The 16,914-nt window shown below is 35.3% G+C and overlaps 1 protein-coding gene across 11 annotated transcripts in view; it reads right to left on the bottom strand.

The window, feature by feature from the left end:
* Window positions 1–6,457: 6,457 nt before the first annotated feature.
* LOC140145892 (adhesion G protein-coupled receptor L2-like) overlaps window positions 6,458–16,914 on the bottom strand; it is a 217,448-nt gene continuing 206,991 nt past the window's right edge. For 6 of the 11 annotated variants that reach the window (XM_072167599.1, XM_072167598.1, XM_072167601.1 and 3 more), the window contains 4 exons: window positions 16,737–16,862; window positions 15,936–15,983; window positions 15,255–15,357; window positions 6,458–8,196 (listed from right to left, as the gene is read on the bottom strand). In XM_072167599.1, coding sequence (XP_072023700.1) covers window positions 7,481–8,196; window positions 15,255–15,357; window positions 15,936–15,983; window positions 16,737–16,862 — 993 coding nt within the window. In that variant the 3' untranslated portion in view covers window positions 6,458–7,480. Of the gene's footprint in view, window positions 8,197–12,615; window positions 12,726–15,254; window positions 15,358–15,935; window positions 15,984–16,736; window positions 16,863–16,914 lie in introns of all 11 variants that reach the window. The other 5 variants (XM_072167605.1, XM_072167606.1, XM_072167603.1 and 2 more) reach the window with 5 other exon arrangements.

Below are 16,914 nucleotides of genomic sequence, written 5' to 3'. Positions count from 1 at the left end.
CTGTCATGTGTTAGATGAGTACAATATACAGTGTGTAAATTGCCAAATGTTCACAGAGCAGCTATTACACTTACCACCTCTGTGACTGCTTAGTGCCAGAAGTAGGTAAGGTGAAATAGCTGCATGTGTTAGATGAGTACAATATACTGTGTGTAAATTGCCAACAAATGTTCACAGGGCAGCTATTTGCACTCACCCACTTCTGGCACTGAGCAGTCATGATGTGCAATTTGATAATTTTTGTATATTATATAGCCTCATAATGTTTTTTTAACCACAGAACTAACTTTAAGTCATGGAATACAGTGAATCAGTAACTTAGTTAATCACATATTTAAAGAATGCCTACATTTATCTCAAAATCCATCATCACTGCATTCAAGTGGTTGAACCCCATCTTTACAATGCAAGCACCCAGCAAACACAAAACATTTTCAAATGGGCACAAATGTTGCAAGGAAGCAGTTTTGGGGTGTATAATGTTTTAATAACATTCCCAAAACGTTTTCAACATGCTACCACACATTTGCTCATGGTGACAAAACATTTCCTTTCAAATTTTTCTGTAAAAATATTTTAACAGTAATTGTTTGATAAGCACATTTGTAACCTCACATTTATTTCCATTTGAAAACAAAAACTGTAAAGAATACTTTTTAAAATGTTTTATGAACACTGGGTTTGCCTGGATATCCACCATACACTGTGCATAGAGATGAACGATTTTGAGACAATATTTTTTTAGCAAAGAGCTTACAAGATAGCATTATTTACAGGGGTAACACCACCAGGGTGAAGAGTAGGTCAAAGGTCGTGACCTGCAAGACGCTTTTATTTGACTACTACATTTACCGCAATACACCTTGTACAGGAGCTACAAGCATTTTTTTAGCTGATCACATTAAATTATTTTTTGAAGTTTTTGATCTAGCTGAAATATTGGCTGCTGTTTAAGTGGACAAAAAATGGGCTATTCCAGTTGAAATCCACCCACCCCTATGGAAGACATGACCTTAATCTTTTACACAGGGAGTGTGATTTCAAATGGATTTACTAACTCAAGTAACCCCATATGAAATTCACACTCCCTGTGTGGGAAATTAACATCATGTCTTCTACAAGGGGTGGGTAGGTTTCAACTGGAATAGCCCAATATTATACCAGTAGTATGCAAGTGACATAACAAGTGCTAGTGATCAAACGTCATTAGCAATTGTAAAAACGCGGATTGTTGTGGCTAGCAATATCACTAAAATCTTGCCTTGAAGTAAACAGGTTGTGAGTTAATGCTAGTTCATGCTAACGACTTATGATCGATATATCAGCTTTTCCGATCAAGCGCCGAAAATATGTCATTTAAAAATGCTATGCTCTGTGCGATTGCTTAGTACGACATGGTCTGCTATGGTATAAACACTTAAGTTTAACATTCCCCCAAAAGACTGTTTAGGTGAGTTAAATATCACTATGATTGTATGCTCATCAATCAGGCAGTTCTTTAACCTATATAAATTGACCTTCCAATGTCTTGGGTATAAAAACTCATTCTCCTCAACTTGGGGTCAAATTTCAGCAATGGTTGTTAAATGAAGGTTAGTGGACTCTGTCACTGTAGATGAGATCATTGTGGCTCATACATGTAGCGTATACTGTAAAAGTAGACATTTTCGCTTGATTATTTTTTTGTGCGTTGCCAATTTTGAATGTTTTCCCTTGTTTTTAAATTTGCCACTCTTTGTTTCCATACATTGACCTATAAACAAAAGGAACATATTCACCCATTGTTATTTTCGCAAAAGCAGCTTGAAATGATAAAAGCGCAAAAATAAATGTATCGCAAAAATGACCACTTTTACTGTACTGGTACTTCAATAGTTGGCATAGTTTGGTACAAATTACATATAAAATTTACAGGTTTTGACTTTCATTTCTATTGGGCTACTTAAGTTGAAAATCATACACCCTCTATATAAGATATAACCTTAATCTTCCACACATGGAGTGTGAATTTCAAATGGAGTTACCTGAATGGATGATTCCATTTGGAATCTGCACCCCCTGCGTTGAAGATTAAGGTCATGTCTTCCATAGGGGATGTATGGATTTCAGCTGGAATCGGCCATTTTGATCATTGTTTCAGTAGAAAATAGACTATTGAAAAGTTTTTGTACATTATTTGTCATAAATTTCTTGAATTATTCGATTATTACATTATTTATTCTTTTGGCATTTGAATTTGAATACAATATCTTGATTTCAAAAATCTGAAAACAGTATTAAATTCTGAATAATTACAGAACAGGAATCATGTGAGCTATCATTTTTCATTAATTTTGTCGTTCAAATATTTCTTAGCAACTTGAAAACAAAATGGTTACTGTTAACAATTAATTTCTATCTGAAAATATTTTGAATATAAATCTTTCAATTTTTCGAGCTATAAAATAATACATTTCAACACATAACATTTCAACACAATCTGTGAGTGTAACATTATCTATATAAAAAAAATGTCAAAATAAAACAACCATCAAAATGTTTTAAGTTTGTGTAAACATCAAACAAAATCTGTATTGTACGTAAATTTGCTAACTTTTAATTTGGGGCATCCCACTGGCAAAGTTTTAGATATATAATAGCACCACAAAAGTTGGTTACAAAACAAACAAAAGCAATTTATTGTTTAACATAATTTAACAGCACAATACAGATTTTTCTTAACTTAAAGGCGTCGTTTGAAAATCCTTGTTTCCCATTGAAATGGTCTGCAGAGAGTAACATGAGGTGGTGTAAATTTCAACTTGAGCACATGGATAGTCTTATAATTAGGGTCTGGTTTCCCCTAGGCCCAGGGGTGCAAATTGTGATTTCTTCCTCAGGAGCAAGGTTTTTAGGCTCAAGATTTCCTCAATCATACATGTACCATGCATATAATATATAGCTTTTTTCTGCACTTCAAAAGATGAGAATGTAACATAGCGTGTATTTTAAGAGCGACTGTATATTGACTTCGAGCTTCAAAAAAGGCTTTATGACGACAATGTGCGCGCATAGCGAGCAAAATATGGTATTTTACACTAGTTTTGGGTTCATTTTGGTCAGACAGAGGCTCCTTTCCCCTTTTATTTTCCTTTACCCCATTCCTCTTATTTTTTGTCAGAGCACAACTTGTTTAGTGCTTTATGGTTCTTCTTTTTAAATTTCCTCAATATTTTCTTGTTTGTTCTCTTGTCAGTGGCATTAGTATTGATACACGGAATTCCTTCATGACTTTTGTTCCCATATTTCTAGAACAATAATGATGTGAATTCCTCCAAATTTTGCACAACCAGTGTCTTTAAAGATTTCCTCTCTTCCATTCAGTAGCTTCACTTCCTCACAGCCCTCCCCTATTATCTTGTACCTCACTCATCTTTTTCTTTCCTCTTTTCCCTCTTCCTTTTTCTTTTCTTTTCTCTCCCTCCTTTTCCCTCTTTTCTTTTTTCATCCCATGGCATTATTTCCTCAATTTTGACTCTCATTTCCTAGGAGCGGTGCTCCCCGCTCCCGCACAATTTGCATCCCTGCCTAAGCCACTCAGGGTGCCCTACAATAGTAGGACTACACCTGGTCAGTAAAACTCTCACTTTCACATCTGGTTTTTCAACCAAAGCCTTTAAGCTTAACTTGCATTTTTTGCAACAATATAGAAACACTCATGTACACAATTTGAACCTGTTAACTGTAACTTGCAATGATAATTAACATCAAAATGTTACATGAAGAGAAAAAAATAAATATATAGGCATCTCCTACTTATTAGATGCAGTAATCATGGTAATGCTTACAAACTAAACATTGTGTATGAGATGTGAACAGAATAACTGAGTGCAAGAAGTACACAAGTCCAAAATGAATTAAACCGACATATATTGACAAAACATTCCTAATGTGTATTTTGTCTATTGTTTGTCGTGTGATTTCTATTGACATCTATAAACTTATAGATGACCTATCAAAGAAGTTCCATTTTTTTTGTATTTTGATTTGAAAGTTTAAAAAGCTGATATTTTGAAATGCCAAATTTGGACTTTTGGACTTCTTACACTTCAAAACAATATTGACCATTGATACATATATTTCCTGAAATTTGCTTAAGAAACCAAAACTACATATTTTGGTTTCCTTGCAGATTAATTTTGGAATTGCCAACATGGTCAATTGTTGGGAGTTTTTTATACTTCTAATAGAGCCTAAGAGACTTAACATGATTAACTATGATTTAAACAATTCCTTATAGAACTGGCTCTAGAAAGATAAACATACATATAATAAATATGTACCAAATGATATACATTGTGATTAATAATTATATGGAATGGCAAAAATACCACAAAACATGAATACAAAAAACATAGAATGCATACAAATAAAAGAACGCACAATTAAGCTATACTTTATTTTACTGCTATTCCAGGTGAAATCCATACACCCCCTATGGAAGACATGACCTTGATCTTCCACACAAGGAGTGTGAATTTCAAATGGGGTGACTCCATTTGAAACCTACACCCCCTATGTGGGAGGTTAAGGTCATGTCTTCCATAGGGGGTGTATGGATTTCACCTGGAATAGCCCAATGATATTCAGAATGGTTTCAACTGTAAAATCAAATCTTTACTTCACTACTAATGCAATTATAGGGGAACATATTTTTCGTTTCATTTAACAGAAGTGAACTTAAAAGGAATACACCATGTTTGTCAATTATTCAACACATAAAAACAAAACAACAATAAACACTACTTTGTGTAACATTATAAACACATAACAACCACTCTTATCCTGTAGAATAATATAAACACTTTGTGGCGTTAATATAAACATTTTATGGCGTTATAATATAACACTCTCTCTTTCTGAAGTACTTGCAGTTCAATGAAATATACAGCATTTTTTCAACAAATTTGTACTCTATACTATAATACACACTATTTACAAATACACATGGCATTGTGCATCAACTGCTGACCTCTGACATTAGGTCAAATTTCAAGGGTTAAGGGGCTAAAATAATGAATATTCGTCTGTATAATAATGTTTAGAGTTTATGTGGTGATTGGGTGGAACAACAGGTTGCACTTTTTATAACATAAGAATAAATTTGTGCTACAAAAAAAATGATGCATATTTTTATTTGTCATGGAATTTAAGTATTCCTGAGTAAACTATACAATAAAATCCATGGAATGTTGGAATGGAATAAATTGGTTAAAGAAACAAATATTGGGAGTTTATTATGATTTCCATATGATTTTGTCAGGGCGGGGGGCTAATTTGTAACGTTCATGGTTTTTATCCCTTTACACACAAAATATTGGAAATCAACTTGAAACTGGAATGAAAATTCACACCAAAATATGCAGAGGGGAGTTTGCTGACATTGGTCGTTTTATTTACAACACTATTGTTGATTTCATCTTCAGGTCAGCCTAATCTAAATCACTTACTTTGTTTTGTGTTATATACTGTAGTGTTCCTAATAAATGCCCCAAGGGTGTGACGACATTTTTTGAAAAGAGTAAATTTGCAATGAAAGTTTGTTTCTGGGTTCAAATCCAAGATGGTGGCAGCCATGCAAATAGTGTATTTATCGGCAAATACCGCAAATTACACAACATTGTTATGTAAGAATGTGATTTACTTAGTGAAATTATACTTTAATTTGCCAATGAACTGATGGAAGTTTAATTTAGAAAAGGTTTTGTCCATGCAATTTCACTATATTCGACATGCAACAAATGCTAGTTTTAAGCTAACTCACACGATATAACATGGAGGGGCATTTTAGGACGGGGTATTTATTAGGAACAATACAGTACATACATTATACATAACAGATTACATTAAAAACTTTGGCACTTTTTTCTTCATTTTATTTTTCATTTTGTTATTTCTATTCTAGCTTTATGCAAAAGAGCTACATGTATAAACGACTTATTTTCAGGACTACTATAAAACAAACTTTTTGTGGGAACTTGTTCTGCGAATCGTCAAAGGTATTGCTTGAAAAATGTAACAATAAATGCTTTCTAATCACTAGAGTTTTTATGTTATATTTTTTTCATCAGAAGTATACAACCATCCAAGGACTATAAGGTCTGTATGCATAAAAGGAGTTCGATCAGGTTTAACTTTAGACCTGGTCTAAATATGGAGATTAGACTTAGGGAGGGGTCCTATGATCTTTTCTTTTCCTCCTTTACTCCTAGCAAAGTCCAAAAATTGTCCTTATATTAAGCTGCATGTATTTGCCCTTAACATGATTTACAATGATATAGAATGTGGTATGTAAATTCCAAAAAGTTCCTTCTCCAAAGGACTAATCTCCATAGTTAGACAAGGTCTTAAGTTAGACCTGGTCTAACTTGTTTTGTGCATACAGACCTAGTGCACCATAGTACAATACTGCAATCTGTAAGTCAAATTACCATTGGAATCATACATATCCTTAAATAATGCATGCTATAGTATGTTTAGCTATCTAAATTATAGATAATAACATACAGGGTCACCTGACCAGGAAAACATACATATAATCACCTGATCCCTGAAAATCATTCATGAAAACTTATTTCAGGATAATCTTATTCAGAAAATTTCTTACAGTAACTTGTGTGTGTGTGTTTTGGAATTTAATATTGATACTCAAAAAAAGGCATTACCTTCATGTAAGTATACAGGTCAGAGAAGACATCTCATCCTTCCCAGAATCCTTTGCAACATGATGCATCCCCTCATTTCAACAAATGACACTCCCATTACTTTCTACAGGTTCCCTTTGTTTCTATTTTGAGAATAGACTGACTAAACATGGGTCGATAGTCAAGAAATAAACATATTTTGCAAGATCTGGATGTGCTCTGTTCATTGTGGTACATTTCGTTACTATCAACCCATGTTGCACTAGAAAATCAGTACAGAAAATTAAAATGGAAGAAATGCATTTTGGGAAGTGAAATATATCTTCTCTAACAGGACCCAAATACAACCTTTGTTGGTTTCTGACCATCATGTCATATATATCAATTTACAAACAAACTACCTGGAATCATCACAATACTTTTGGCCCATAAATGTACACATAACATACCAAGGAGCAACTTCCCTAAATAGATGGACAATCAAAAGATGTCACCAGTAATGCAGTAAAATGGTAGACTATCATGGTTATCTTGTGGACAACTCTACACTGCATATTGTAATTAAATGGGCTATTCCAGTTGATATCCATACACCCCCTATTGAAGCCTTGACCACACAGGGAATGTGAATTCTAATTTACTTTTATAGAGGTCGAAACTCACAAATTCTACAACTAACAACCTTGGCCAAGTTTTATACACATGGATACTGCGTCAACTTATTAACGCCATAAAACACAGTTAAATAACGGTTTCTAGTTAAACACAGTTAAATAACGGTTTCTAGTTAAACACAGTTAAATAACGGTTTCTAGTTTCAATTTGCGGTATCCAATCATTTCAACTGGTCCATTATCAATAGCGATAGCCTCTTCTGGCTTAGGTGTCCTTGGCGCCCAAGGTGAGGTCAGAGTCTCACTATTTAAGCGTCTATACGTTGGGGGCGGTTCACGCCGCCTCTGCATCACTGGAGAGCGTGGTAAATTCGGCAAGCTTTGGTTCAAAGTATTGCTATTATCTCTTTGCGGAGGACTGTACGTTGGTGGCGCTGGATACGTTGGACTCGGTGGGTACTTGCGTATTTTCCATGGAGACGATGCAAAAACTAGATCTGGCATGCTAGCGCCCGTTTTATTTTTAATAGTGTCTCTTTTCACATCGGGCAGGAATTCCGGGTATCCATCGGGTTCCGATGGACTGTGCAATCTCAGCGGCGATTCGTTAAGCAATGGCTGCTTCTCAAATCTATTACCAAGCTTGACCTGTGCTGGGGTCACTACAGGGGGTGCCACTACCACTTCCGCTGAGCCATGAGAGCTACTGTTACTGCTAGGGTTGCTATCAAATACATCGGGGGCGGTGACATCATTGTCGTGGCTTCCTACGTCGGGGATCTGCGTCTGGATGTCGTCTATTTCTAGTCCTATGCCCTCGTCAGACATCCGTTGATTCTCCAGCTGCTCCTTTTCCGGTTTCACCACCAGTGAAGTAAACTTTACACCTTGGTATTCCCCTGTGTAAAGAAAAGTAAAGGGTCAAAGGTCAGAAATGGTGAACAGTCAGATTTCACAAAAGATTTGGATATGGTAGTAAATTATTGCTTCACAAAATGTAAGGTTGTGTATGGCAAAGTATTAACAACAAGATGACTCACAACATAACATGACAATAGCATTAGCAGGAATGAAGAATACAAAAAGGAAAATAAAGGAAGAAAAAGGGAGATCAGAGAGCAAGAAAAGAAAGAAAAAAAAACAATAAAGATATAAATATAGAAAGAGAAGATATAAAGGAAAGGAAGAAACAACATGACAGTTAACATTGGCAGGATGAAGGATAAAAAGAATGAAGGAAGAAAAAGAAGGGAAGATCAAAAAGAAAGGAAAGAAACAAGCAAAAGAAAGAAAGACATAAAGAAAGGTATTAAGGAAAGGAAGAAAGAGAAATAAAAAAGAAAGAAAGAAACAAAGAAGGATAGAAGGAAGGAAAGAAAATAAAGAAAAAGTAAGATAGAAAACATAAAAAAAAAAAATGAATACAGAAAGGAATGAAGGACAAACACATTTACAATGAATGCCATTCAGCAATTCACAGTGTTACAAAATTATCATTATCATATTTGACTTACAATTTCACACGATGACAACAAACTTCAAAATTCTCACAAGTATGATGAAAAGCACTAACATTAGGATATTCCAGTTGAAATCCATACACCCTCTATGGAAGACATGACCCTAATCTCCTGCGGTGTAGATTTCAAATGTAATCACTCATAATTAAGTAACCCCATTTGAAATTCACACTCGGTATGTGGGAGATTGAGGTCATGTCCATGATAGGGGGTGTATCAGTATGGATTTCAATTTGAATACCCCATATACAAAGGCAGTCATGTACTAATATTGTTGTTTGGCATGTCACAAATTAATACCTGTTAGACGTTTATGACATCAACACACAGAAAACTCTAGTTTGTGTCATCCTTTTTATTATGTTTCAAAATCAATGTAAGTATATGTCACTATGGGCCACAATGGCCTCACCCCAATGGCATAGTTCAATAACCTCAAGTATACAATCATAGTGCAAAATTTGACCTCAAGTTGCAGAGTATGAGTTTCTGTACTCAAACTTTCAAAGGTCATTCAATGAATGTACAAATGCATTTGGGGTTTAAGAACTGTGCCCTGATAGATGAGCATGTTGTGGATCCTAGTGATAGGTGGGTTACATAAGGGATGGCTTAAAAACCCAACCGATGGTTGACAGGCGAGACCCAAGCAGAACCAGGGTGCTGGCGATCTGCTGACAGTCTACCTTTAAATGGGTTTTGAAGCCTTCCCTAACTGTTTGAATTAGTACATGGTAGTGGAACAAAAGTTAATGAGTTGAATTTACAGCAACTTATTTCACTTCAAATTTGTAATAATGCGGTTAACATTTAATTTGGATGTGAGAAGGTGTGTACTGTAAGTGTGTAACTGCGGACACACAAGAACTGACGACCATGCAGTTCCTGGACAGTCGGCATAAGAATGTAATATGGCCATTGACTGCAGAGCTGTCTGCATTTTTTGGATAGTAAAAACTTCATTATGTCCACATTATGGCAAAAAACCCCTCAAAAATGTGTGTCTGTAATTGGATATTAAATTCAAAAGGGCCAGTTGATTTCCCCGGTTGGCTGGTTTACATGTAGGTAGCGGGGTGTGTGTATCTGCATGTGCAGGGGGTGGGGTGGGGGTGTGTGTGGGGTGTTTGCATGTGCATCACCACCATATCATCATAGAGAGTACAGGTATTTTTGTGTAAACTATATAGGGAAGTGCTGCCCAAATGGTCTCTTTTTCACATAAAGGTTGTGCATAGGTGGCAAACAATTTTATATATATTGGTACATATACTTTAAGGGGTGTGTGAAAGAATATGTGATTGGTAGATATATTTGCCTTAGTTGTGCACAGTGTATACTTTAGTTTAAATTACGGGTGTGAGAGGGAGATAGAGAGGGTGAGTGTTCATGTGATACAATTCTCTTCTGGGTAAGCTGAGGGTAGTTTTGTAAATCATTCAAGTACCCAGATAGAGATATAGTTGTTATATCAAGTTCAATTCAATTGTGTTCTTTTTCTCAAACATAATTTCGCATTGTGCGGTTGCAAATTTGTTACCAGTAAATAATCTGCAAATAACATTTTAATCTGTCGAGTTAAGGTACAATTAAATAGTTGTTAGTTAAATTAATAAAGCCTTCCCATATTAATATCAGTTTAGTATTAGTAGGTGATCGCGGTCCAAGGAAACTTGTAAATACTGCACTGGGTAAGTAATTACTGAAGAATTCAAATTTGTTTGGATATACACTGTATATTATACAGTGTAATTGAAGGTAGAATTAAAAAAAGACTAGTTGCGTCCAACATCATCTGTCAATCAAACTCGGACGCAATTTGTTTGTTGCTGAACGTGGCAGCAATACATAGTGCCTTATGGTTAATTTTGCCCCAGAATTTTGCACCTTCAAATATACAAACTGTCTCTAAAGTCTTTGTAGTGGGAAAGTTTCTTTTACATGCTTTTAACCAATCAATGGTCATAGTGAGTTTGATTGACAGTGACGTCAGACGCAAACTAGTCTTTTGAATTGTCTTTAATTATAGATCATAGCATAGACTGTGAAGACATGGACAGTCATCTGCAGCTATGATTGTCTCACCTGAACACAAATGCTTTCGGTAAATTAGCTATTGGTCTACTATTTTTATACCCAGTGCAACATTTGCCGTTAATTTTGTTAGCAAAAAGGAAGAAGATATCATGAATCTAAAAAGCCCACTGCAACCAACCTTGTATGCGAGCTGACAACAAGCATACGAACTGCAAGCAAAACATGACATTGGTTAATCATGCAAATGGTTCACAAACATCATGCAAATAAATACAGGCCTCAAAAAAAGAAAGTCCTTACTAGTTTGAGCAGTCATACCTTCGAGCATAATGAAATAAAAGTGATGCAATTGATATGAACGTGAGGAGAACTTTGTTAGCTGCAGTATGATACAAAGCTTGTGTAAAACCAAATCAGAATGATCAAGAAATTGATGATTGCATGACATTTGACGGAATTCCAAAATTTGCAGAGCTGTTTATTTTATAACAGGATATTATGCTACAATGGGTATCAACCATATGCACAATGCCCTCCAAATTGAAAAGACCTCGGTCCGGGCTTGACACACGCTGACCACCACTCCCTTCAGTTGTGTGGACATGTTAGACTGTGCAATTTGACACTGCAAATCTATTTGAATATCAACTTTTCAAATTGCACCAAATGTCATTCAATCTTGAATTTCTTGACCATTCCAATGTGTGTTTTTATAGAAGATACAAAATATCCTATTTTTTTAATCTTTGGTATCATACTACAGCTAACAAAATTCTTGTCGCTTTCATGTCAATCTTATTTTATCATATCAATTTATCATGCTAAAAGCTATGACTCCTAAAACATGTTGGGACTTTCTTTTTTTAGGTGTTTACATGCCAATATCTTAACTATGCCAAGCTGGTATTTATCCTGGAATAGCAATATGCTACAACCACATGGGTCCTGCATCGATACCCACCCATATCCTTGCAGTGCATACTGCCAACATAGGTAAAATATCTACAAACAAACTTGGCGTAGTTAAGATGATGGCGTACATCAAGTATACTATCATGGATTTGGTTCTTTTCCAATTGTATAAAAACTTATGTATCATTTTCATTCTGACATAATATTGGCAATTTGAATATAGCCAATAAAGTGTTGAACTTTGCAATATCCATGATAATATTTCCATTGCAGATGGCAAATAATATGTATTTCAAACCAATAAAGTACTAGTTTGCTGTCTCAGAAATTTGCCGATTAGTTTAGGTTTTAAAATCTTGATACATGTTTTGTTATCATATAAAAGTCAAAACCAATACTAGACATTTTACTACTCGACAACACTTGACTTGTTGATAATTCAAATCTAAGATAATATATTTTGATTGCTCAGTGCCAGAAGTAGGTAAGTGCAATAGCTGCCATGTGTTGCTGTCATGTGTAGATAAGCACAATATACTATGTGTAGATTGCCAAATGTTCACAAGGCAGCTATTGCACTTACCCACTTCTGGCACTGAGCAGTTGACTTTTGCATTATCTTGATTTTGAACATACTGGTTTTGCAAAATCATGCAAGCATGTACAAATAATGTAAATAACTTGTACTTTAAAATTATTTGCCATTTACAATGATGAATAAAACTACAACACAATGTAAACTACCAATACTACTAACAACATCAACATCGCATGCTAAATGATTGAATGCAGGAAAATGGGTTGAAACTGAAAAAAATATGAAACACAAGAAATGATTGGTTGATTTACTTGACCGTATGTCTCATGGGCCAATGACATGAAGGTTTAGACGGAGGAGTGGTACTGTACGTTGATGTAGCAAGCTGGTACTGGATAACCCGATTGGCATTGCCAACCCCCTGCAGCAAGTTTTTTATTAAAAAGTACTGGGTGAGGCACAAAGAATCTTGACAAAATGTTACATATAGCAGGGTGAAGAACAAAGTTGAAACGGTTGGGTTTAATTAACCACACTGCAAGCCCCTGCATTTTTTACTTAATAAAGTACTGGGTGAAGCACATTAAATCTGAATAACATAATCTAAATAGCAGGGTAAAATATATAGTTGAAAACTTGAGATCACAATAATTTAGCCCCTGCATTTTTAATGATTATTTTGATTTATTTTGATAAAATAATGCATTATTTCATCTACCGAAAAATTTTATTACAAGAAATCTTGACAAACATTTTCACTTTATATCAATTTAAATATTTGCTAAATTGTCATATGCTAGTTTATTTGCAAAATAATGGAAATGAAAATAAATAAAAATTTAATATGGAGCACATATAGGTGACGGTTGATTGATTGATTGATTGATATAATAATGGTTTGATCTGATGATTGATTGACTGATTGATTGATTTAATGAAATATCATCAATTATTAATATAGTCATTAGAAATATTTACGGTAATATAATTATGATGTAATTTGGAATACCTGTTACGGTAATACAGGTTTGTGGGATATAAAGTTCAGTTCATGATGGGGTTCATGATTGGTCTAGGATTGATTTCAAGTGGCAAAATTGGTTTATAGTAGCCTACTTCTTAGTCCCTTTTTGATCAACAATTCATCTCATAAAATGAGTTGTTATCAGAATATGGATTTCAAAAAGGGGCTACAAAGTATACTAGGTTTACAGGTATTCCAAACGATGTCTGCTTGCTATACAATGTTGAAGGTTTGTTAGGTCAAAATTAAGATATGCTATGTCTAATACGAAATAAGGTTCACTATGTCGAATATGAAATAAGGTCAGCTATATGTTAGGGTTAGGGCTAGCTGTAAAGCTAGGGTTAGGGCAAGTGTTAGATTCGACAATAGCAAACCTTACTTTATATTTGACATAACAAACCTATTTTCTGCAGAGCGAACCTTCGACATTGCATGCTGTAATATTCCCAAATCATCCCATCCACAACACACATTGATAAGCTCTCCCATTGTTAATGTTCCCAAATCATCCCATCCACAACATACATGATAAGCTCTCCCATAGTTAGTCCACTGACCCAAGCACATTCTTAAAATTGAATTTGACCTCATCAGATTATCACAACAATCACATTCCATATAAGGCTGTACGTTGATTATGTGAACTTGATCAACGTGTTATCAAAATTGGGCTATTCCGGTTGAAATCCATACACCCCCCTATGGAAGACATGACCTTAACCTTCCATACAGAGGTTGTGAATTTCAAATGGGGTTACCTGAATGGGTGACTCCATTTGAAATCTACACCCCCTGTGTGGGAGATTAAGGTCATGTTTTCCATAAGGGGTGTATGAAATTCAACTGGAATAGCCCATTCCATCACCATAAATAAGATGGTTTTAAAGTTTTCTTCCCCCCTTGCAGCCCAAATTTTAGCAAGCATGCAAATTAATTAAAACATTTACTAAACAGTGCATGATTTGTTCTTGTGCATCTAAATCTAATACTAATTAATAATTAAAATATTTAAATTCAGAAATCTGTTTTAGTACAATTATTTAAAACAAATCAGCATATCCTTTTACTAGCTACATCATATCACACATTGATTTACTTCAGGTATCTTGATCTCAGCCCTTCAACATAACGAAACTATCAGTACTTTTTGAACTTAAAATAATGCTCTGCATGCTAGCCATAGGCTTCAACATTTAAGTTTTGAGATCTTTTTTTTTCAAAATATCAAGAGCTTATTTAAGAACTACTGAACCAATACTTGTTTGTATAATGCATTTTTCATGTCGATTCCAAATATGGTCATAAAAATTTACAATTCTGAAATTTTTGAATTAAAAAAAAATGTGAAAGTTTATTTCCACTGCCAAGTTACCGATTTTACATTGGATTTTAACACCCTGAAACTACTTTCTTACAGCTTTTTTGATTGGTTAATCACATGACATATTCATTTCAGTGACCAATTAAAATACAGCTCAATTCTCATCAGTCCTACTGCCATGCATTCTTACCCTGGTGCTGATTGGCTCAATAAATCACAATAGCCTTCTTGTGGCCAATCAGCAGCTAGTACTAATAATCTAATCAAACATAATCTTTTACCAATGTTAGTGTTACAGCTACAAACTGAGGGTGCCAGAAAAAAAGCTAAAAACCAAATTGCCGGCAAAACAAAAATCAGAATGAAAATTAATGCAAAACACTACAGTGGAAGTTTAAAATCATTAATTTCAACACTAATCTAAGGTTGTCAAACCACAGGCAAGCATGGGTTTATCAAAATGCAAAGAAATTATTTAAGTGAGCTCTGGATGCATTTAGAAGTACACAACAAATTACCATGGTGTACCAAATTACTTGCTGGTTACCATAGCAACATGTTTGTCATGGTTACTAGTTAACCATCATGCCAAGCTGTCTTACCTGAATTTCTGTAAGAGGATGCAGAGAATTTACGATCTCTCTCAAAGCTTGTTGACCCTGTGGTGGCGCTCATTCGCTTCGCTTCGTCTTTTGCAGCTCGTTTCTAGATAGAAGGGGGATTGCAAGTGGGGGGTTAAATTAGCAACAAAGCTGGATATAATCTTTTAGTACACCCGAATTATAGATAGCATGTCTTACTTGCGGGGGGATAGAAATATATGCATATATCGTACGAAGCAAGAAATATTGCTTGAGAAGTTGTTGTTCATGTTTAAAAACATGAATGCACAATTGCTAATTATGTTTTTGTAATTGCAATTATAAGAAGCACAAACAAAGGAACGATAGTTAAATAGGCATGGAAAATTAAATTTTGGATAGCTCAGAAGAAAATAAGTAAATTCAGGAACTACAATAGACCTTTTTCCCAGATGTCACTGATTAATCGATATTGGGTCCAGCATTCATGTCCTCTGCGCTCAAACTAATACAGTGCCAACAAGCATGTTTAATGTGTGTGATGCACTGTGACCTGCACATAGTGGCAAGAGTGCACTCGTAGTGGCCAGAATGTGCACGGCACGCGATACATTCGTCATGCCATAAAAAGTATAAAATAATCACCAGAAAAAGGTCTATAGATTGCAGGGTTGTATTGTTATTTTGAATTCAAAATATTACCCCTGACATTACCGCTGAGCCTCGGTTGGCTGATTTCTGCTTCCTGATCTGAAAGCCAATTCATTGTACAAAACATGCATGTTTCATTGGTCTGTATGTTTTATAAGAACAATCGCAAATCACTGTTATTTAACTTGTTTATCAAAACAGTTTGCTTCCTCTCATATGGTGGGGGTAATCAGGCTCTAGGATAGCCGATGCCTATTCTATGAAATTCAATTCACTGAACACAACTTGATGAAAGCCTACAGGTGCTTATGACAACACACCCATAGAGAGACTATGTGATGAGGTTCTGTGGCTTAAAGGTTACATAATTGACTCATGATCAAAAGGTTACAGGTTCCAGTCCTATCGTGGCCAATGTGTTGGGCCCTTGGGTAAGGCACTTAATCATGTTTGCCTCACTTCACCTATGAGTAAATGGGTACTGGCTTAAGCTGGGAATGAGTAAATGGGTACTGGCTTAAGCTGGGAATGTAACAGACTCGTTGCACAAGTGTAGCAGCAAACCCTCCACACCAACATTATAGACAGTGGAGTTCCAGTCTGTGAACACAAGCAGAAATCTTTCCCTTTCCCAGGAATCTAGCAGTGAAAAATTTGAAGAAAATGTCAAAAAAAATATGTTAAAAAGTACCAAGAAGGCATAAAAATCCTAAATATCAGGATAGCCAGGATTCCAAGGGGAGGGGGGGGGGTGAGACTTCTCACAGGGCGGCAATCCAATGGGATCCGAATCAAAATCTAGTAATCACATTACCCTTTGACTTTCTTTACATCCTGGAGTGGTATACTTACCCCATTTGAGGAACTAGACCTGTATGACTGTGCTTGATTAGAGCCATATGAGCCGCCATATTTATTCTGTATACAGTCAGGGATCCAGTCATTGTTGCGTACATAGCGACGATATTCCTTACGCACCTGCAAGTTCAAATGTAGGGTTGAGATATTTAGTAAGAAAGTAAATTTATTT

This window comes from Amphiura filiformis, chromosome 2 (genome assembly GCF_039555335.1).
Source record: "Amphiura filiformis chromosome 2, Afil_fr2py, whole genome shotgun sequence".
Classification (NCBI taxonomy): Eukaryota; Metazoa; Echinodermata; class Ophiuroidea; order Amphilepidida; family Amphiuridae; genus Amphiura; species Amphiura filiformis.
Note: the sequence above shows the minus strand (reverse complement) of the source record. Positions and strands in the feature narration are given on the sequence as shown.